Here is a 22,293-nt window from a genome sequence, read left to right on the forward strand (position 1 = left end):
ATCTTCGTTCCTACTCTCACCTATGGTCATGAGGGTTGGGTCATGACTGAAAGAACGAGGTCGCGGGTGCAAGCGGCCGAAATGGGTTTCCTCAGGAGGGTGGCTGGCGTCTCCCTTAGAGATAGGGTAAGAAGCTCAGTCATCCGTGAGGGACTCGGAGTAGAGTCCTTGCTCCTTTGCGTCGAAAGGAGCCAGTTGAGGTGGTTCGGGCATCTAGCACGGATGCCTCCTGGGCGCCTCCCTTGGGAGGTGTTCCAGGCACGACCAGCTGGGAGGAGACCACGGGGAAGACCCAGGACTAGGTGGAGAGATTATATCTCTACTCTGGCCTGGGAACGCCTCGGGATCCCCCAGTCAGAGCTGGTTAATGTGGCCCGGGAAAGGGAAGTTTGGGGTCCCCTGCTGGAGCTGTTGCCCCCGCGACCCGACCCCGGATAAGCGGTTGAAGATGGATGGATGGACAGTTTCAACACTGTTTTCTTTGGTCCTAATTCATTTTGCAGCACATTGTGTCTCTTTTTCAATTTGTCTCATGTTTTTTAAGCTCATGATTTAACAAATTCTTATTCCAAACTGCAATTGAAAAAGAAAAACTTGTAGCTGGTCAAGTTACACTGGGAAGACTCTAATATTATCATCCTTATCGAGTACATACAATTAACTATTTGCAAAAAAGCAATGAACGAACAGTCTTATATTATGCTGCTGCTTCATTTTCCTGCTAAACCTGCAGAATAATATTCCAACATCCTTTGAGCTGTGATGTTACATTCAAGCAATGCACGTCTCTATGATTTATAACCGAAGGAGATAGATTATGTGAGTGAAATAGAAACCCTCTCCGGCTCAGAAGCAGTGCTGTGACAGTGCTGCTGCTGCTCTGCAGGCGGTTGTGGGTGAGGGACCATTGTTGAGCTGACAGTGTCCGCTGCTGGTTGGAGCGTTAACTGCAGTGTCTCCTGCTGCAGCACCAGGCAGGAGCAGACACGGGACATAAACTCGTGTGCGCATCCGCAGCCAGAGCTCGAGTGAGCAGAGTGGGGTGAGGGGGAAGGAAGGAAGGCACCTGACCACCGGGTCACATACCTGAGCATGATTTGAAATAAGCAGGATCTTAAATAATGTGAATTTGATAAGGCATCTATAAGATAATATGTATTTAAATTCTACAGGCAGTAAATGCAGGGGCATCATTTCTTCTGTTTTTAAATGACATCTACTCTCTTACCCCCTTTTTTTGTTTTGCTGTGATGGGAATGAATGAACAATAGTGACCCTATATAGTCTATAGTTGTATGTCTAACAGCTCAACACATCCTATATATTCTTAAACAGCTGGATGGATATCAACAGGTGCGTCTGGCGTGCGCTGGAGAATGAACTGCACGTGAAGCATGCAATACACAACGCTCCTCCAGTCCTCCTATGAGCCCAAATGTTTAATTACAGCCACAAACGGCAGATGGCTCTCTTGAGTTTTAATTTCTGTGCCTGTGATTGAGACTTTAGATGATATTAACCCCCCATCCCCAAAAAAAAGAACAAGAAAAGGAAATGTTTTGTCTTTTATTGTGTGGAACCCACGCGTCCAATTCCTCATCTGAAATAGAGGAAATAAGGTGGAGTGGAGCGTGAAGTGGATCCCCAGTTGCTTGTGGTCGTTGAAGTAAAAAGATTCTAATAACCGACCGAATGAAACGTTTCCCTCCATCATTGTGCGGCGCTGAAATGAGCGTCGCTGTATATGGTGCTGAAATTGGCGTCGCTGTCCATGGTGCTGAAAGCGCATCATAGAGTCTAATGGAGCGCGCTGCCTCGAAGGGCTCACAATTGAAACAATATAGGAAAGGGCTTCTTTATCACCAGTATGAGGTAGAAGAACATGTTACAAGTTATTATCTACTTTTTTTTTTTTTATTTAAACTATGCAGATTTCACTGAAATTGTGAGGTGAAATACAATTTTATTTGTCTACATTTTTATTTGAATGTCTTTATGTTTGCTTTTAATGTGTGCTTTTACTGCCAAGAGCTGCTAAACTGTTTTTCGTTGTTTGCAATGACAATGACAATAAAGTCTCTATTCTAGATTCAATTTTTTTTTACAAATACCACTCTGTCTTTATTGTCATTTCTGTAGAGAATTCCAGTTATTTAGCTAAAAAAGTGGTGCCTCCTTTAAAAGTGAATGTGCTGTATAGAGCTCAAAAACTGAACAATAAAAAAATCTCACCATCAAAACGTCAGCATCAAGACCCGGCTGCTCATTCCCCCTTCGAGCAGGGGCTTGGTGGTCGAGAGGGAGAGAGAGGGAGGGAGGTAGTGGGGGGAGGGCATCCTCTCCACTCAGGCGGGTACTAACGAGCTGTTAGGACTTGTTGATGGGTAGGATTTGTTGATCGGGGGGTATATAGACTGAAGCGGCTTCCTATCGGGGTTTTTTTTCTTCCTTTGAGCGTGGGAAAATAAATCGCGCTGTATATATCAAGTGGCGTTACTTTCCCTTATTCCCTTTTACGCACCGATCGCCATACATACATGCATCTCACCACGCTGTGGGCTCCATAGGAAAACCCAGTGGTGCTGGGTCTGCTGCTGATCTCCGAAGGGGGGTTTAAGTTTATATATTTGTATGCAGCTTGTCACACAATGCAGACGTCATCTCTACAGGATTTAGATCAGCTTTGGTGATGTTTTTTTTTTCTTCCTTCTCCCTGGCTCCTGTTGTGTTGAGTATGGAATACAGTGAAGAAAATATGTTTTGGCAGATCGGCAGGTATAGTTGGAATACAAGTTTGCATTCATTTTTTAGCAGCCTGCAGCATCAGTGTACATAACTCTACTTGCGTATTTCGTTCCATCTCCAAACGACGTCGCGGATCGCTCCTCGCAAAAAAACTTGGAGTTCGTTTCGCCCGGTGCTGCTGCAGACTTCACTCGAGTGGTGGTCTTCTCTTCGTTGGAGGCGAGCCTGTATTCGCTCCATTTTCTGGATCGCACATGCATATACCCCAAAACAGCGACTTGTGATAGAGCAACCTCGTCTGGAAGAAGAAGAAGGAGGAGAAAAAACGGAAGGCGAATGAATGTGCTGCTGCTGAGAGGACGCTGCATGCAGCCGGTATTTGGACATTAAAAGGAGCTGATGCTATACTGAACATGTCACAGACTATATGAACAAAACCACCCTGCAGGTATGAATGATCCTGTGAAATCTCCGTGAGTTTTTGCATAGCTCTCCATCAAGACTGATGCATGTATGGAAATTACGCATGAACTGATCTCATTTTTTTCCCCCATCATCATGTCCAAGATTTTTTTGATGATGACAGCTTTTTATTAAATATTACCATGTAGTATTTGGACAAAAAAAAAAGAGATCTGCTAACAAAAAAAAATATATTTCACATTTCACATCGGACGGAGCACTCAGCCGCCACCATGGGACTGTGACCCGGGTCTGCGAGCTCTTGAGAGGCGGCTGTTTGTGTATAGTCTGTGCCTCCGTGTGTGCAGACTTGTGACATTTTGAGCCATGGCTGCTGCTATCGCAAGTGGGCTGATCAGGCAGAAGAGGCAGGCACGGGAGCAGCATTTGGACCGGCCGGCACCAAACCGACGGAGGAAGAGCCCCAGTAAGAATAAGGGGCTCTGCAATGGGAACCTGGTCGACATCTTCTCCAAAGTGCGCATCTTCGGCCTCAGGAAGCGGAGACTACGGAGACAAGGTCTGGGAAACTTTTAAGTGTGCAAAGAAAGGTGCCTTCTGTGCCTTTGTTGGTGCATTCAGTGTAGACATGACCACTGGTTGATTTAGCGCTAATCAGGCCTTTAACAAATCATAGTTTACACTGCCTCCTATATCCTCCTGGGAACCGAGTAAAAAAAAATAATCTTCCAATTACTTTTTTATGAGATTTCCTTCCTATTTAGGGTTAAAAGAAAATCATACAATTTATGCTTTTTGAACTTTGTTTTTTTTTATTTTACAGCATGTCCACTGTAGTGGACCACAGGACCATTTCAGTGTGAAAAGACAAAAAACAAATGAACAGATTATGGCGGTAGAGTGATATTAAACCAAGAATACATTCAACTTGATTTAAAAAAACAAACACATGCCATATCACTGGAAAGCCTAGGATGTCCTCTTTACAATACACCAGGGGTTGATAGAGTAGGTCAAAAGAGTAAAAGGATATGCATGTGGACAAATTGTCCACTACAGAGGACACATGTCGATGGGCTGGGTCTCAGGAGGATATGGTTAAAGTACACAAGGTGATAATGAAATGAATGACACTCATTTATTACTGATTACATCAACCTCCCAAATTGCACCTCCGTGCGTAAAAAGTTCAATTTCAGTAGGAGAGAGCGTTGTATTTTGTATGTTGGGCCAGTTGGTTGAACACAAAACACCATACCTCTGATTTACATCCCAGGTAGCTGCCAGGCTCCTGACGAGTTGTACCAAATGGTTTAGACAGGTTTACTGAGCTGTCACCTCGGCGATCCTGAGTTATAAAGCAACGACCTGCTTAGCACATAAGCCAGAAATGAAACTCATTTCTATGCAAGCAAAAAAGGTCAAAAACCTCCCGAGGAATTGAGGTTTCAAACATAATCTTTTCTCGCATAATTTTTATGACTTCGTGGGCCAATGGCCTCTTATTGCTCCGGCTGATATTCTTATGAAAATGTCATGAACATTTTTTTTTTTGCTCTAATGTGGCGACCTGGGTTTGTTTTTAAGAGCACTGTCAACTATTATTTCACTGCTGAAATCAGCTGACAACTGCAAGGATAATTTCTTTTTTTACAAAAATTGTGATAATTCATTTAGGAAGAAGAAATGACTCCAATTATTTATCCCTGTTATAGTGAATGATGGAGGGCGACTGTGTGTGCTCCTGTTGGAATCATCATGTATCAAACCTGTTGCACCAGACTTACTATAACACCATTTTTTGCACAATTTAAAGGCAAACTTGCATTACAAACCACCTAGAAGCAGTGTTTAGTCTTTCATCTTGTTGCACAAAGAGAGCCATTTTGATAGCTGAGCCTCTCTCTCTGTGTTGATATTGGAATTGAACAATACTCTGATGTCCCCTTCACTAGCCCTTAGTGATTACACAGATTAAAATGGCTTTGATATAACCTCCAGACTGCTGCGTCTGCCCACTGTGTGCATGTGTTAGGATCTGTGTGTGCGGCTGTCTCACTGTTTGTGTGTCTGTCCTTCTCCGTCACATTGGAATTGGCTTGTGGCATATCTTATTTTTTGTTATTTGAGCCCCCACAGCAGAGCTGTGGACAGACGATGCTGTCATTTGGTCTGGGGAATTAGTGTCTGGCCAGGGGAATAGAAAAAAAACCCACACAAGGTTCTGTAAGATGTGAACAATTGGGATCTGGCCCGAATAAATCTGTGAGTCAGATGTGTGGATGCCAAGTCAAACTGCACTGGTAACCCTGAAATGACTTGACAGCTTCACACCTGCAACGGCCATTTCATATAGAGCAATTTAGGGGGCCTCCATGAGCTTTCTCGGGATAGTGATGATAATCCACAGGAACAGTGCCATGCAGCACAAAGTGTTGGTGAACCGTGTCGTCGTGAGGCTTCAAAAACCCAGCTGCCTGCGAGATGAGAACCAGTAAAGTGAAAAGAAAATGGAAGGGGGAAGCCCTTTCTTTTTAAAAATGAGTATTTTGTCCTCATGTTTGAAGCTCTAATCAGAACACAGGGTTTTTCTCTTGCTTTAATTCACTGTTATTTGTGATAAGAGTGCCTAATGGGAATATACTCCATTAATTTCACCCTCACATGAGAATTAGGAAAATCTTTACCAAGTGATATCAGGCTTTGCTGTCAATGGGGCTGCTTTGAACATACTGCACATTTCTTCTCCCCCTTCTTCTCTCTTCTTTGCCGTATTATCACAGCAGCACACAGCTTAATGGCTCGTTCTGGTGTGCTTGATTTAATATCGGCCCCCACCAGAAGGGACTTTTTGTTTTTGTGAGCGAATAAAAGTACCCCCCCCCCCCATATCATATGTGGCGTGATAACACAGACACAGTTGTCTTCATTTCCCAGGTGAGAGAGAGACACTGGGCTTCCCTCTGACAGCTGGAGCCTGCAGAGAACAGAGCAGCTCTCTAACCATCAACACCGTGATTATATATTGAAGTCAGGCATTCATATTCCCGCTGAGATCGGTCAGGATGAGGGAGTGGAGGTGTCTGAAATGTACTCCAACACCAGTATTCCCTTTTGGCTTTGAGTATTGATCCTGCGAGACACTAGATTAACTATAGTTATGGGCCGTATTGATTGGGCACCGACGTACATTGTGTGTTTTTTTGAGCCAGAGCGTTTTTTTTGAAATTCCAAGAAAATGTATCACAAATAAATAGCAATAATCCTCATCTTCTAAATGCTGTTATTATGACAGGCTTCTTCATGAAAACAGAGACCTAGATAAACAACACAAAATGTAAAAAAAATCATTAGAATGCACAGATGTGGTTTCCTGTCCTCGTCCAGCACTTGAGGGAATCTGCTGGGGACGTCATATCAGCTTTAATTTTAAGTCATCCATGCATTTTGATAGCAGATGCAGAGCCAGTGATCACACAGATTTTTTTTTTAAGGGATTAGATGTGAGTTGTAAATCCTATTACACTCAAACCCAGTAAGTGAGCTGTGGGCACATCCAGCTGGGGCTCGCCCATAATCCCACTGCTCTGGCTCTAATTATCCCACTAGATTAGACCCACAGATCATCAGATCATGTTACATAGATCAGACCATTAGATTAGTTTACATGATCTGGAAGCCCCATTGGAGATGAATGCCTTCCCGTGGCTGTTTATTCAGGAGTGTGTTGACAGCATACAGCAGTGCGTCATTAGTCAACTCTCGGAGCTGTCCGTATCAGATGAGTTATCGTCGAGATGTTAGAGATGTTGTTGATAAGAGCGGGATGAGAAAAGGCGTGGCAGCTTCCCCTTTCGCTTGATCTACTTCTTCTGTGACAACAGAAGCAACATGGATGGAGTTTCTCCTTCGCAGGCTGGAAAAGCCCTTCTCCTCCTATTCCAGAAACATCCAAAGTGGGTCAGGCAGGGCCGGGCTGACAGCAGTCTACAACTGCTGCTGCAGCTGCGCCCATGTGTGTGTGTGTGTGTGTGTCCTTATACTCTGGCTGTTTGCTTTGCCGAATTTGTGTCTTTGCACACACACACACACACAGACAGAGGAATGACACAACAGAAAATAAGACAGGAAGGTTGCTGTAGGGAGGCCACTTTTGAAAAGAAGAAAGAAGAAATCACAACCTTTCTGTGACAGTTTGATTTATATGCAGGGAGGACTTCTGCTGCAGAACGACCCGATTCAAGATCTTACGGTTCTGATGCTTTTCTAAGGAAACCCCCTGCTGCTGCTAAACCACCACTCTTGTTTCCCTAGAAACAAAGAAATGGCATCTAGATACATACAGTACGTCTGTTGTAAAAAGCTAATATACCAGGGCAACTGGGAGAGTTCAACTGCAGTAGAGGCTGGATACTCCATAGGTGATAAGCAGCACTGTTGTGTCACCATTTGTTATGTTAGAGAGAGAGAGAGAGAGAGAGAGCAGTTAGTCAGACAGACGAAGAGAAAGAAACAGAGAGAATAGAGACAATGAGTAACAGAAGAAAGAAGGCAAATGAGTCGAGGACCCTCTCGACTGAGGGAATCCCGCAGAGACATGTTCAAAGCAGTCCTTTTTTAAAAGTGCATACACATTATCAAGCTTGCCTGACCCAACTGAAAACGCTGTGTCATTCTTAAAGAAACAGTGTGTAACATTTCAGGGGATCTATTAGCAGAAATGGCATATAATATTCATAACTATGTCTTCATTAGTGTATAATCACTTGAAACTGAGAATCGTTAGCGTAGAATGAGCCCTTCATATCTACATAGGGAGCGGGTCCTCTTCACGGAGTCTGCCATATTTCTACAGTAGCCCAGGACGGGCAAACCAAATACTAGGGCTTCGAAGCTTTGACCATTGCCATGATAATCGACCTCCAAATCATTATTTGAATGCTTTTTTATTTATATATATATATATATATATATATAAAATAAAGTATGAATCCCCAAATAACCCATGAAATAAGGAATAATCCCACAAAATTATTCATTATTCATATTCAACATGAATAATTATTAGTTATTCTCAGATGCTACTGTCCTGGGCACTGAAACGGGGGAGATGGAGACAGACAGACAGAAGAACATGTCGGCCTGCTCCGCTGCGCCGCTAAGCTTTGAATACTTTTTCTCACCGAAGCTTTAAAGCCCAAAAAGTTGTATTCGGGACAGCCCTACCAAACACTGGCTCTAGAGAGAGCCTTTCACGTTGTTATGTTACCTGAAGGCCACCGTAGTTCGTTGACATACTTGTGAAACTACGCTAATGTGAGCCGCAGAGTGTAAAGCCGTGGTACCGCCAGCCGCCGTCTGACTTCCGTTGCTCCTAACGTATAGTGTTATTATGGTGATGATGTCCTCTGAGCGAGGTGAACGGCGTTACCACGGTTTTCCACGCGGCGGCTCACGTTACCGCAGTCTTGGAAAGGGAGGAATGAGCGGAGGGGTTCTCAGTTGGTTGCGATCTGCAACCACACCACTAGATGTCACCACATCCTGTACACTGTCCTTTTAAAACACTTTCCTTCAAATCTTTTTCATTTCTATCCTCCCGTTCTCATATTCCCTTTGTCATAGTTTTATAAGGCAATTCTCTTTTTCATTGGGATTTTATAGACTGGCTCACTTGCTCAATATTTTATAAACAATGCACAATAAATAAGAGCGAGTCTCTGTGGTGTACATAATGGGGGATGCTCAATGAATCTCGGTTTGCAAGGAAATTAATCGGCTCAAATCCATCGGAAACATTTTATCAATCGGCCCATGAGTAAGTTCGACCTTCAACATGAGTTGCATGTCAGTACGAATTACAAAATCCATTATGTTGTTTTCTAATGTATTCACTATAGCATGCATGAATGTCTGATGTGAAACTGTCAGTCATAAATAATGCGAGGACATGATTCAATTCAGGACACATTTATTCAGACCCCCCTCTGAAAAGGATTATACGTCAATAACTATATATTACTGAAACTTATTCTCCTTATGACTTTTTATTAATGTAGTTTTATTCCATTTGATAAATTAGCTTAAATGTTACAGATTGCAGCTCACTCTTGCTGCAGAGACACTGAAGCTCAAAACCGGAGGGGGAATCCGTGTGCATGTGTGTGTGTGTGTTAGACATCCTGGCTGGCTCGCCCCAGAGAACGCAGCCAACATCACATGATTTATAGCATGATGTTGGAGCCAAGTTCACCTCCACACACACACACTAACACAAACAGGGAATGTTCACACAGCCAGCAACCAGTTATGCAGTTTTAATTATTACAGATCACCCCCCACGGATCTGTCCTCCGCACATTGTTTAAAAGGCTGCTGATCAAAGTCATTAATTGATCGCGGGTTGGCCAACTTTGTGTGTCCGCACAAGAGTATTTGCTCAAGGGAATTGTGTAGTCATTAAAAACCCATGTTGAAATAGTGTGCGTAAAGCTTGTGTTTGTGTGCAGGGGTGTGTTTTCCTGCTCACACATCTAAACCCCCGTCACTAAATTGTAGGGAACATGTGTGTGGTCTTGAGATTATGTAGTGTATGGTATCTGATTGTGTGGTAATAATTAATCAATAGATTTAGCCCTTTCATTTGTTATGATATCCCACTGTCCTTTGCAGTGGCTGAAAGAGAGAAACATAATGAAAAGAGAGGTTGAGAGTGATATAAAAAAGGCAGTAGTGCATTTCAATTTTTTGTTTTTGTCCAACTCTGGTTCTCACTGGCTTGAGCCATCTCTTTGATGCAACACGGTTTAAGTGTCTGACATACGAAGTGCAGAACATTTAGTAGATTAATCAATTAGTCGACTGAAAAAAAATGAAAGGACCAGTGTGTAACATTTTGGGGGATATATTAGCATAAATGGAATATAATATTCATAACTATTCATACTATTTCCATTAGTGTATAATCAACTGAAATTAAAAATCGTTGTGTTTTTGTTAGCTTAGAATGAGCCCTTCTTATCTACATAGGGAGCGGGTCCTCTTCATAGAGTCCGTCATGTTGCTCCGCCATACAGTAGCCCAGAACGGACAAACCACTGGCTGTAGAGAGAGCCTTTCACATTTTTACGTTATCTGAAGGCCACCGTAGTTCTCTGACAAGTGCTAAACCGTGGTACCGCCAGCCGCTGTCTGACTTCCGTTGCTCATAAAGTAGTGTTATTTTGGTAAGAATGGCCTCTGAGTGAGGCGAACTGTGTACCACGATTTTGCACTCGGCGGCTCACTTTACCGCAGTCATGGAAAGGGAGGAGTGAACGAAAGGGAACAGTTGGTTGCAATCTGCAACCACACCGCTAGATGTCACCAAATCCTACTGTCTCTTTAAGACATATTATTACGCAGTTTGAGCACATGCAGGATTTCTCCAGACACCGACATGTACTGTAGGTTATTGAAATGTATCCCTTTTAGTGACTTTTGCTTTACTTTTTACATTTTGCTCTATTTTTCTCTGTGTTTGTACAAAGCCACAAAATGGCAACTAAATTGCAACATGGCAGTCAATCAGGAGTTGGTAAAAGCCATTTATCAACCAAACATTTATTGGTTCCAGGCAATGCCTCTAATGTGGGACTTTCTTTCATTTCTTTGTTTTGTAGAATTGTTAATTGAACATCTCTGGGTTCTGAACTGTTGGTTTAACAAAGCAAGACATTTGAAGGTGTCGCATTGGGCTCAGGAAATTTTGGGGTTTTTCAGACATTTTATGGACTAAACTGCGGAAGCCCATTTCTGCCATAAATGAAAAGTTAGTCATGATTAAAAAAATATTAATATGGTAAATAAAAATTATGAGATATTAAGTTACAATTTTGACTAACTAAGTCAAAATTTTAAGATTATAAGTTAAAAGGTGGAGAATTTGACGTACTATGTCAACATTTAGGCTTTCTATTTCATAATTTTGCCTTAGAGTGACTAACTTTTCATCTTCTGTATTTTTTTTTACTTGAGGAAATGTTCCTTTTCTAAATTAATAATTTTTTTCGAAACAATAAATAATTACTATGGCTTCACAACCCTCACAGGTACTGCATTTAGCATTAAAAATATGCTCAAATCATAACATGGCAAACTCAAGCCCAATAGGCACCAACAGCTGTCAGTGTGCTGACTTGACTATGACTGTATGATGTATGTAAAGGGGAGACTCGTGGGTACCCATAGAACCCGTTTTCATTCCCATATCTTGAGGTCAGACGTCAATGGACCCCTTTAAAAATGGCCATGCCAGTTTTTCCTCGCCAAAATTTAGCGGAAGTTTTGAGCATTATTTAACCTCCTTCGCGACAAGCTATTATGACAATGGTTGGTACCTATGGATTGCTTAGGTTTTCTAGATTCATGTGATGCCAGTATTCTCACTCTAGCTTTAAAACTGAGCCCATTACAATAAATAAAATTGCAAGTCACGTTAATGCGTTAAAGAAATTAATGGTGTTAAAATGACAGCCCTAGTAATTACAGGTTAATTGTAATGAAAATTTCCGCAACCCTATAGCATAAAATTGCAGGTGGGTAACAGAGTCAGGACAATACAGGATTACCAGTTGTGTCCTGTTCACAGATGAAAGAATCCGAGGACACAATACCTACTACAGTATACGTCCATCAGGTATTAAACACAGCAAACAGAGGAAGGATGATGGCCTCACAGTGACATCGTTCTGACTGCACCCACTGAGTATTATTGTGAACCAGAGAGATACCGTCACCGTCCTGTCAGCCTGCTCAATGCGTAGTGCAGAGTCAGATCCTGCTTTATAGCCACCTTTTTATTGTTCTGGTGAGGCCACAGAGCAGTGCTGTTGAATGCCATTATAGCGCTATTTCTCGGATACACCGGCAGAGAGGCATTTTCTCCTCCTTTTCAGGCAGCATGGAAAGGTTTCCGAGCTACAGAACATAATGCCCTCACCCAGGAGAAGAGACCGTTTCAGAAGAGACCGCCTTGAGCTGTACACCGACTAGAAAAAAAAGCCTTTCTCTGCCCTCAGCAAGACCTCTTGAGTTCTCCTCTGTGGCTATGCGCTCTCTCTCTCTCTTTTTTTACTCTCATTTTCTCTCTCTGTCTCTATCTCTCAGCCACCCACACACACACACACACACACACACGGTTGCTTGCAAGGAGCACGGTTTAGGCTCAGGTGAAGTTGATTGTTCACCTCCCCAGGGCTTTCTTAGAATGAAATCTGGTGTGATGGCTGTCTCTACAATAAGAGTAATGTCGATGGTATATAACCCCAGTGGTTGTCCGTGCACACACACACACATGCGACGTACACACACAAGCCCAGATGAAGAAATATTCTCGCACAGCGTGTCCTAATGAGCAGCCACACGCAGGTTTATTAAAATGTTTTCCGTTCCTTTACGTTTTACTTTTTCACTTTTCTCCCTGTTATTAAAAAACCCACAAAATAACAACTAAATTGCAACATGACTGGTTGAGCTGCAGTGTCGCTGGGCAATGTGACCGCAGCAGTGATTTATTTTACATTAGATATTGTGGCTAATTCCCCTGTTGGGTCGGCTGGAAGGGACAGAGCACAGACACATTCACATCCTACGCACTAAGGACCCAGAGAGGGTGCTGTTGGGTTCATTATGGGAGTCAGGCGACCACAGATTAATTCTGCTGCCTATAATTGGATGGCCTATCTCCGAGCAGGGCAGGGCTTATGTGCCCAGAAAGTTGGCTGTAGGATTTGCCTGTGAACATACACAGGAGTCACCAAGTACTGGGAAATAGTTCTGCACAGTGTTTCATAGTGTGTTGCTGTTGAAAACCTGCAGAAAGCAACATAATACAATATCTTACTATAGTAATTTCTTGAAGCTTGTCTGGTTTTGCTGCAGCATTCCTTGTAACAGGCGTTTTCTTCATTTTGCTGATTGCTAATGTTTCCTCCTGTTCTTTCTCTCCTGCAGATCCCCAGCTCAAGGGTATAGTGACCAGGTTATATTGCAGGCAGGGATACTACTTGCAAATGAACCCCGATGGCTCTCTTGATGGGACCAAGGATGACAGCAGTAATTCCTGTGAGTACCTTGACAGTGTCTGTTGGGCTTCTTTAGATCAAACATTTGATAGGTGTCAAAAAACTTTTGAAGAATTGCCTAACAGAGGACACTGTGAAAAACTATCAAGTAACTGGCACTTGAAGGAGACATGTCATGAAAAACTCACTTTTTGAGTGCTTGTGCACATACATTTGGGTATCTGGATTGCCTACCCTCCTTTATTATCCCTGCAGGAAATGAACCACCTCTTTATTCTAATTTTTTTTATTGGCATAAAAAGTATAGTACAACAGTACAACCATAAAGGGACTGGCATTTTACATATTTTGCAACAATGATATCCTAGACTCATATTTCTATTCCTCTTTGAAGTGATTGAGATAATTTGGTACTTATAATATTTTGCAATTTAAACATGGAGTTACATTAACTAATCACAAAGAGGGAAAAACATATAAATAAATGAAATAAAAATAATAAATAATAAATAATAAATAATAATATATAGAGAGATATATAAATTAATATTAATAATAAATAATATATATTATTTTTTATTATTATTTTTAATTTTTATTTCATTTATTGTATACTTAACTGTATAAAAATAATAATAAAATCATAATAATACAGACACCGAAACAAGTATGAAAAAGAGTTAGTGGTTGCTGACACCATGTTGGACAATTGGAATCTGTAGACAGGCACAAGGATATCATACGGGGGGCCGTGTGGCAGACAGGCAGCAGAATTGAACCACTTCTTTTACTTTCAGGCCAAAATCTTCCCTCATTTTTCAGCCTTTGGAGCCAAAATGTCTTCTTAAATGGCAACTATAGTATCACACAGATTTAACCTCCCCTCTGAGAGGGAAAGTGGACCAGGAAACAGTAGGCTTAACAGGGAGAAAAGGGTATTATTAGCTTGTTCTGGCACTGCTCCTCTAGCGCTCCAGGCTAGGTGGTTAATTTGATTCCAGTGCTTGGTGCTAACGTTAGCCTGACACTCTACATTGTGTCACTTAACTCCTGTCAGCATGAGGAGATGTGGCACATGTCGCATCTGATAGGCTGAAGGGACTTATTGAAATAGAGGGAAAAAACATATAGTGTGCACAAGACATATGTCATATCATTAAAACTAAAAGATCAAATCAAGTGTTGGCACTGACTGAGCCACATTACATTTTTGAAATTGGCCAAAAGCCACCAATGGTCACGCAGTCGTTCACTCAGCCTTCCCGCCAGCATCCAAACCTGCCAATACCAATTACTTACAGGGTCAGCAGAGGTCATTTATGTACCTTTTAAGTCTCCCATATACACACACTTAATGCCACAGCCAGGCCAGTCCTGTTTTTTTCTCACTAATACAAACAAGCTAGCCATTACCTACCAGGCCCAAGGAGTCTGCTACAACAACAAAAGCCCTATTAGATCTGGCACGCACCAATAGTGGCCCCAATTACAGCTACTTCTCAGGTAGCTCTGGGTGGCCATGGCGACTATGCTAGGCTAGTCACGTTCACCAGCCATGCTGCAATTCATCTTCAGAGATTACCTAAACGCAACAGCTATAGCAATTGTATTATCTGTGCCTTGTGGAGCATTAATGACAGGCAGCTTGCATTTGGATGATGAATTACACAATAATTTTCCAGTGTATTTAATGTTGCTTAATGCTTCTAGGTTTGACTATGGTAATAACGTTTTTATGCATGTGTGTTTTTCAGCTTTGTTCAACCTTATTCCTGTGGGCCTCCGAGTTGTCGCCATTCAGTCCGTGAAGACAGGGTTATACATCGCCATGAACGGGGAGGGCCATGTGTACACATCAGTAAGCAGGCTATTCTATTCTATTCTATTCTGTTGTCAATGTCTTGAAAACGTACATAATTATGTCTAGACATAAGGGCGTACAAAAACCCACATTACACACAAGCACAATACATTATGCTAAATATGTCTCCTGACTTAAGGTGTGTTTGTATCTGTACAATGTGTGTTTTACATATGTCTGTCAATCGATTAAATCATTTAATTGCGATTAATGGCATGAATGTCTATAGTTAATTGCAAATTAATCACACATTTTTTTATCCGTTCAAAATCTTCCTTAAAGGGAGATTTGTCAAGTATGTAATACTCTTATCAGTATTGGAGTCTGCAAATATGCTTGCTTTATGCAAATGTATGTATATATTTATTATTGGAAATCAATTAACAACACAAAACAATGACAAATATTGTCCAGAAACCCTCACAGATTCTGCATTTACCATAAAAAATATGCTCAAATTATAACATGGCAAACTGCAGCCCAACAGGCAACAACAGCTGTCAGTGTGTCAGTGTGCTGACTTGACTATGACTTGCCCCAAAACTGTATGTGATTATCATAAAGTGGGCATGTCTGGGAGACTCGTGGATACCCATACAACCAATTTCATTCACATATCTTAAGGTCAGAGGTCAAGGGACCCCTTTGAAAATGACCATGACAGTTTTTACAAGCCAAAATTGTATTCCAACCAATGGCTTCCTTAGGTTTTCCAGTTTCAAATGATACCAGTATCTTCACTCTAGCTTTAAAACTGAGGCCTTACAATCTAAAAGTCCAAGCAAATTGCGTTAATGCGTTAAAGAAATTAGTGGCGCGTTAACGCGTCATTATCGAGTTAACTTTGACAGCCCTAGTTTTACATAGAAAAAAATAGAGTTTTAAATATAGATGTGTGTGTATATGGGTAAATTCATCAATTTTTCACAGCAATCAAGACACTTATTTCCAATATGGGTCCCTGAACATGCCTCAGATATTCACCATATTTGCAACAGTATAATTGCATTTCACTGAAGGTTAGAGATCCCATTAAGCAGAAATCCATGCATACACATTTATATTCATCAGATTAAACGCCCCTAGAGTTTTCATTCCATATGAAAAAAAACACATTTACATCAAGTGACATACTTCAGAAAGAACACATATTTCATACTATTGCAAAGTATGTTATACAGATAACATTGCAAAGTATCAGTCGTTTGGTCTGTTAGTCTATAGGAATGACTAGAGCAATGCTGTGATAAATATGTTTAGCATTATGTGAACAATATCTTAAAGTAACTGAAATGCAGAGCTGTTTTTGACCAGAGTGACAGAAGGACATCTGAGGGACAGAAATGCTTTTTCACATTGTGGCTGCCCGCTGTTATTGACTACCTCTGTTCAAAATAAACTAGGCTTCTACGTGCTAGACAGCCAAGGGGGTGATAAGACCTTGCCCAGCACAGATACTGTAGTGTTTCTAGTCTCACTCCTCCACTCTATCCTCTCATTCAAATCAATCAGCGGGAAGAACATTGGGAGCGCCGCTCCTCTCCCAGACAGGAGTATCCATCAGAATCACTGTCTCTTCTTCCCTCTGCTGTCCTCATGTTCCTAATCCTCAGAGCGCAGAGCAGGGATTGCCATCTTATTCTTCATTCATTACCTTGGAGGTTTAGAGGGGCTACTTCTCTTACTGTACAATGCACCGGTTATTCCAGTGGAATTCTCTTAATACTTAATCACTGCTTGACTTAAGCCAGGAAATGAAATTCATTTGAGGAGGATTGACCTAGAATCCTATGGATGTTGTTAAGGAATAGCGCAGTAGGGGCTTATGAATTAATATATTCTATGGGTGGGTGCACTATACTGCATAACACACAAGAAGGTATAATTTGCACAATATGTTCATCACACACAATCTTTTTCCTTGCAGACACACACTCCCAACACGTTTGATTGTAGCAGCGTACCTGGAAACCTAACTCTTATAAATGTATACACTTTAAGCAAGACTTTTTATTATTATATACCCTACTGCACTGGACGATAACAGCAAAAAGACAACATTTAGACAAACATTAAAATCTGCAAAACGGCAAATAAAGCATAAGGATACATTTGAGAAAGGGTTGAAAAACTCTAGATAAAACCTGAGACACAAGAATATGGGATAATAATGTTAATATATACATGCTTTGTACATACAGTACATAGTTACAGCTGTCAAAGTCAAAGTCATAAATCTACCTGTATAACATTCCAGGTATGGTACATGTTACTGTATATTACAACAATAGTATAGTGGGCAGACAAAATACAGTAATCAAATTATCACTGCACAATAAATGACCTTAAAGGGCCAGTATGTAGTATTTAGGGGGATATATTGTCAGAAATGGAATATAACATGTTTTCTTTAGTGTATAATCACCTGAAAATAAGAATCGCTGTGTTTTCGTTACCTTAGAATGAGCCGTTTATATCTACATGCAGAGCGGGCGAACTTCGGGTCTGAAAAGTGAAGCCAATGCTGAAGTGCCTTAAACTTGCATTCTTTCTAATAGCCAGCAGAAGGCAACTTCTCTGGTTTCAAAATAAGTGTGATTGTATAGAAGTCTATGAGAAAATGACCCTACTTCTCACTTGATTTATTACCTCAGTAAACATTGTAAACATTTAGTAAATTATGGTCCCATTTAGAGTCAAATAGACCATAAAGCAGGGTATGCTTTAGGGCGTGGCTACCTTGTGATTGACAGGTCGTTGCCACGCCGTTGTCCGGTCTTGGAGTGTCCATGTTTTTTTCTTACAACTTTAACCCTTTCACAGTGTGTTTTCAGTTCATGAAAGTTAATTTGTAACATTTGGTAGACTAAAAATGTCTTAATCAGCGTTCGGTTCTACCTAGCTCCAACCTCTTGTGTCACTTCTGGTTGGAAAAAAAAAAAACATGATGGCGACAGCCAAAATGCCAAACTCGAGGCTTCAAAACCGTTGTCCATAAACCAGTGGGTGAAGTCACGGTGACTATGTCCACTTTTTATATACAGTCTATGCGAGCAGGTCCTTTTCACGGAGTCCGCCATGTTTCTACAGTAGCCCAGAACGGACAAACTAAACATAGAGGGCCATTCAGGTTACCGCGTCGGCCACCGTAGCTCTCCTACATGCCTGGCACACAGGAGAAGTTCAGTTGGTTGTAATCTCCAACCTCACCACTAGATGCCGCCAGATCCTTCACACAGTGGCCCCTTAAGCCTAAAGTAACTGACTCATCATTAAAAAAACTAGCACACAGCTAGGTCAAATAAAATATATATTAGCAATACAAACCCCATTACATACTGTCAAGCTTTCATATCTCTGTTGGTTGGATTGAAATTGTTATTGCTGTTTCACTTCGTCCACACAGATTGTCTGTGTTGGGCATATGCTCTTATGATTTTCCATGCTGCTCCACTTGTCACATTCAATAATTGTGAGGTGTTTTTGACACCTGGAGGTTGACGGGTTAGCGTCTCTGTAGTAAGTTGACAATTGTTGCTGTGAAAACTCACAAATAAGTGTTGATTGCCAGCTTTATAGCTGATAAATGCTGCTGCTAATTGGCATTCAAACTAACCTAAAGCCCCCTTTGTGAAGCAGTATTTGTAACTGTGATAACGTTACTTCAGAGACTCTTATCATGGAGTGTTTTTTTAAGTATTTTATCTGCTGGACATGTTTAGTCCAAGCAGAAGTGCTGTGAAGTGTGTCTCGTTGAGCCCGGTTGGGGCGATGTGTTCCTTCAGCACAGTTTGCGTCGCTCCTCTCTTCACACAGCTCCCCTGCTCCATTTGCAGCTTATTTCTGTGCTAATGGAGGTTCTGATCAGACCTCAACTGTCCAGCCGCCCCCTCAGAGGTCTCTTTTTGCTCCTTAGTGTGTGAATTACTCCGGTAATGGCAGCCTTGTAAGATGTTCTTCATCCTACTCCATCTCTTCCTCCCCCTTCCTTCTTTCTGCCTCTGCTATGCTCCTCTCTAAGCAAGGTACAACCATTCCTCCCATTATCACTCTGTTCCTTCGCAAGCGAGAGTCTGACAGTTGACCTTTTCTACCCATTAAGGCTATTTGATTATGGTGCACTCACATTTTCAGAAGCTACTTTGAAGGTTATATTAATGCAGAAGAACATGTTGCTTTGGAGTTGATGGGGTACACAGTATATAGGGGAAATCTGCAAAAAAACAACCTGTTTATTGGAAAAAAAGTATTCTTTCTCAATATGGCCTCATTTCTCTGAAGCCAGGTCATTTTTATTAACTAGAATTCACTCGGTCAGTTGTTTTTCTTTTGCAATAATGCAAGGCTTTTACTGTGATGACGTGCTTTGATAATAAGTGACACTGATTCTTTTTTTGACCGATGAGCTGAATCAAAAGGAGAGCACCACTCTTAGAAAATAGATGGGAAGCCCATTCAAGGCCTCTGGTAGTGCATCATATTCTTTTGTGCGAGGCACCCAAGGCGCCGCGTGCGGCTCGAATGACAGAGATAGCATCAAAGTGACTGCACAGCCTGGCACAAAGGACACACCGTGGAATAAAGGGGAGTTCAATCATCTCAGCCCTTTTTTAATCTGCTCCTTTTGTATCCGAGCCAATAAACTCCCGGCTAATTTCTCCTCCAGGCTGCTCCCTGGATCAGGCATTTCTTCTGAAATGTAATAAGGGGAGAGGAATTCTCCCAGCTTGTTGTAGAAGGTAGCAGACACACGACTTGTGCTAGTCTCTAGATAACTGTAATAGAAGTCTTTATGCAAAAAACAGACACATTCAAATGAGACAAATCATAAAAAGCTTAATTATTCTGTAGGAACTGTGACATTAAATTCTCCCAAAAAGCAAACAAATAAGTGTTGGATTGTGTAGTTTTTGTTACACATGATGAAATGATGGTGCCAGAGAATGCAACTCCCTAGTGCTGATTTTGTTGTTGTTGTTGTTTTCCTGTCCTCCTAATACAGTCTCCTACCATCTCTCAAGTGTAAAGGTTGGGCATTTCATGGTTGGCTGGTTTCCTTTAGGGCTAGTCCCCCCGTTCCCTCCCTTCGCTGGAGTCTCTCACTGCAGGCTTTCTTTATCAGGAGTCTGCACTTGTTAGTGCTACCTTTCATGATTGTCAAATTGACTTGCCACATCACTTGAGCGGTCCTTTTAGAAAACGAAATCCTTGAGAGGACCAATCTGGAGCAGTGCAGTGGCTTTAGATTCACTTGTTAGAGGCTGTATCATCAGCGGCACGAACACTGCAGACTTGAGGGCTTCTCTTTCCTGTAGTGCCCAATTCAGAATGTATGAAAGCTCCCAAAGAGCCTGATGTGAGGGCTGCCTCAGTTTGCATCAGTATGAAAATGAAAGAGCACGACGGAAAAAATAGAAAAGAGCGGCTTATTCAGGAGTCAGCGGTGTGAAACCAAGAGAGACCTCGGAGAAGCCACGAGTCCCCCCGAGTTTGGGTATTTGATATTTTCCCCCAAACGTTCTTATTCATATTCCTTTTGCCATTTTTCTAATGCTGCTCTCAAATGTTCTGCCTACTAAGGGATACCCCACCATGGACGCCCTTTTTGCTCCGCTGCTTTCTTCTTCAGGTGTCTTACAACGACATGGCATTTCATAGGTGGAGAATTCAGTTCCACCTGATATTAAAACGACCTTTCAGTGTGAGATCACAGAAGATATTTTAAAAAGAGCAATTTGAGATGTGTGCACATGCAGGTTATATCTTCTATAGGGTAAACTGGGGTAAGATGCCGTGCTGCACCATATGCAACAGACACATTTATATAACCCTGCTCTGCTGGAGGATAAACTGCTCCACAACAGAGGCATGGTCTGCAGAAACAATAGTCAATGGTACAAACATGTCTCCTGATTTAACTGTGAACTTCTTGTCAGCCATTGTGCATCAGTAGTCAATACGTCAGCACCTATGTCATGAGGATGCTTTAAGGAATTTTGCTATTCCACATTCTGGTGTGAACAGGGCCTAAGTGTAAAAATAAAAAAAATATATAATGTAAATAGATATGACAAAAGTAATTCTAGTTATGCACTTGCATATACTGTACAGCAACAGAATTGTGACACCTCTTCACAAGTGTATACGAGCACACGTGTGTGAGTGTGTAGGCTATATGTAGCATTGTTGCCCAACAGATGGCTTTGTGTGAACATGTTTTATCGGTGTTGATTTCAAATGTGCCATGAATGGAAATGGTCTCTTTCACAGTTTCATGGCTGTATTATGGAAGGACAGATGAAGGTGGGGCGATCGGGAGCATCTCAGTTTCTTTTTATGCAAATGGAGCCTCTGGCATTGAGATGTAAATTACTTACACGTGTGCAGTAATCAAACTGATATTTTGAAAAACTAGAATGGCACTCGGAGAGCACAGACCTCCGCCCCCCCTCTCCGTTCAGCTTGACGGACGTCATTTCACAAATGTGAAAAGGAGTCACTGTTAGCCTGGAAGAGAAAATAACAAATAGCCAAAGTCCTGCTTAAAGTGTCAGTAGGCAGAATATTTTTTGGCATCATCGGCCAAAAGTCCATAATAACCTTTCAGCATATTGTAATTCAAGTGTTCTGAGAGAAAACTAGACTTCTGCACCTCCTGTTGGGTCTGTTTTCAGGCTGCCTAGTTGAGATCAGTTGAGGAAATATCAAGCATGACCCACCATCCGGAGCAAACGTTCTCATTTTACAGCTATACAGTACACTACATGATGAGAAATAGGCATTACAGTACAAAATATTGATTCATTTTTGATAAGCACTGCCTAGTTTGATCGTTTGATCAAGTGATTCACAGCTGCTCAGAGACGGCAAGGCTCCAGCTCGGCTCTGATTCTTGCAGATGTCATTAGCAGCACCGAAGGACACAGAGGCACATGATGTTTTTTCAGACTACCTGTCTCATGCACTACTGTCAGGATATAGTGACCATTTTATAAAAATAACTTTTTTTTAATCATATTTGCTCCATTTCCCACTGCTGCTTTAACAAAAGTGGCACCTGTAAGTTCATTTTACAGAAAAAATCTCTTGTATCATCATTTAGGGAAAACTTACTTAAAAGTTCCTGTTAATGTCATTAAAGATTCTCTTTACGATATCCATAGCACTAATATATCAGCAACCATCTATTTGCTATGTAAA

At 41.5% G+C, this 22,293-nt stretch overlaps 1 protein-coding gene across 3 annotated transcripts in view; it reads left to right on the plus strand.

Moving 5' to 3' along the window:
* Positions 1 to 22,293, plus strand: part of fgf14 (fibroblast growth factor 14) — a 131,142-nt gene that overhangs the window by 80,209 nt on the left and 28,640 nt on the right. For 2 of the 3 annotated variants that reach the window (XM_074658647.1, XM_074658649.1), the window contains exons 2-3: positions 13,162 to 13,272; positions 14,987 to 15,090. In XM_074658647.1, the coding sequence (XP_074514748.1) occupies positions 13,162 to 13,272; positions 14,987 to 15,090 (215 nt within the window). Of the gene's footprint in view, positions 1 to 3,088; positions 3,728 to 13,161; positions 13,273 to 14,986; positions 15,091 to 22,293 lie in introns of those variants that run through there. The other variant, XM_074658648.1, reaches the window with a different exon arrangement.

This window comes from Sebastes fasciatus, chromosome 14 (assembly GCF_043250625.1).
Source record: "Sebastes fasciatus isolate fSebFas1 chromosome 14, fSebFas1.pri, whole genome shotgun sequence".
In the NCBI taxonomy this organism is placed as follows: domain Eukaryota; kingdom Metazoa; phylum Chordata; class Actinopteri; order Perciformes; family Sebastidae; genus Sebastes; species Sebastes fasciatus.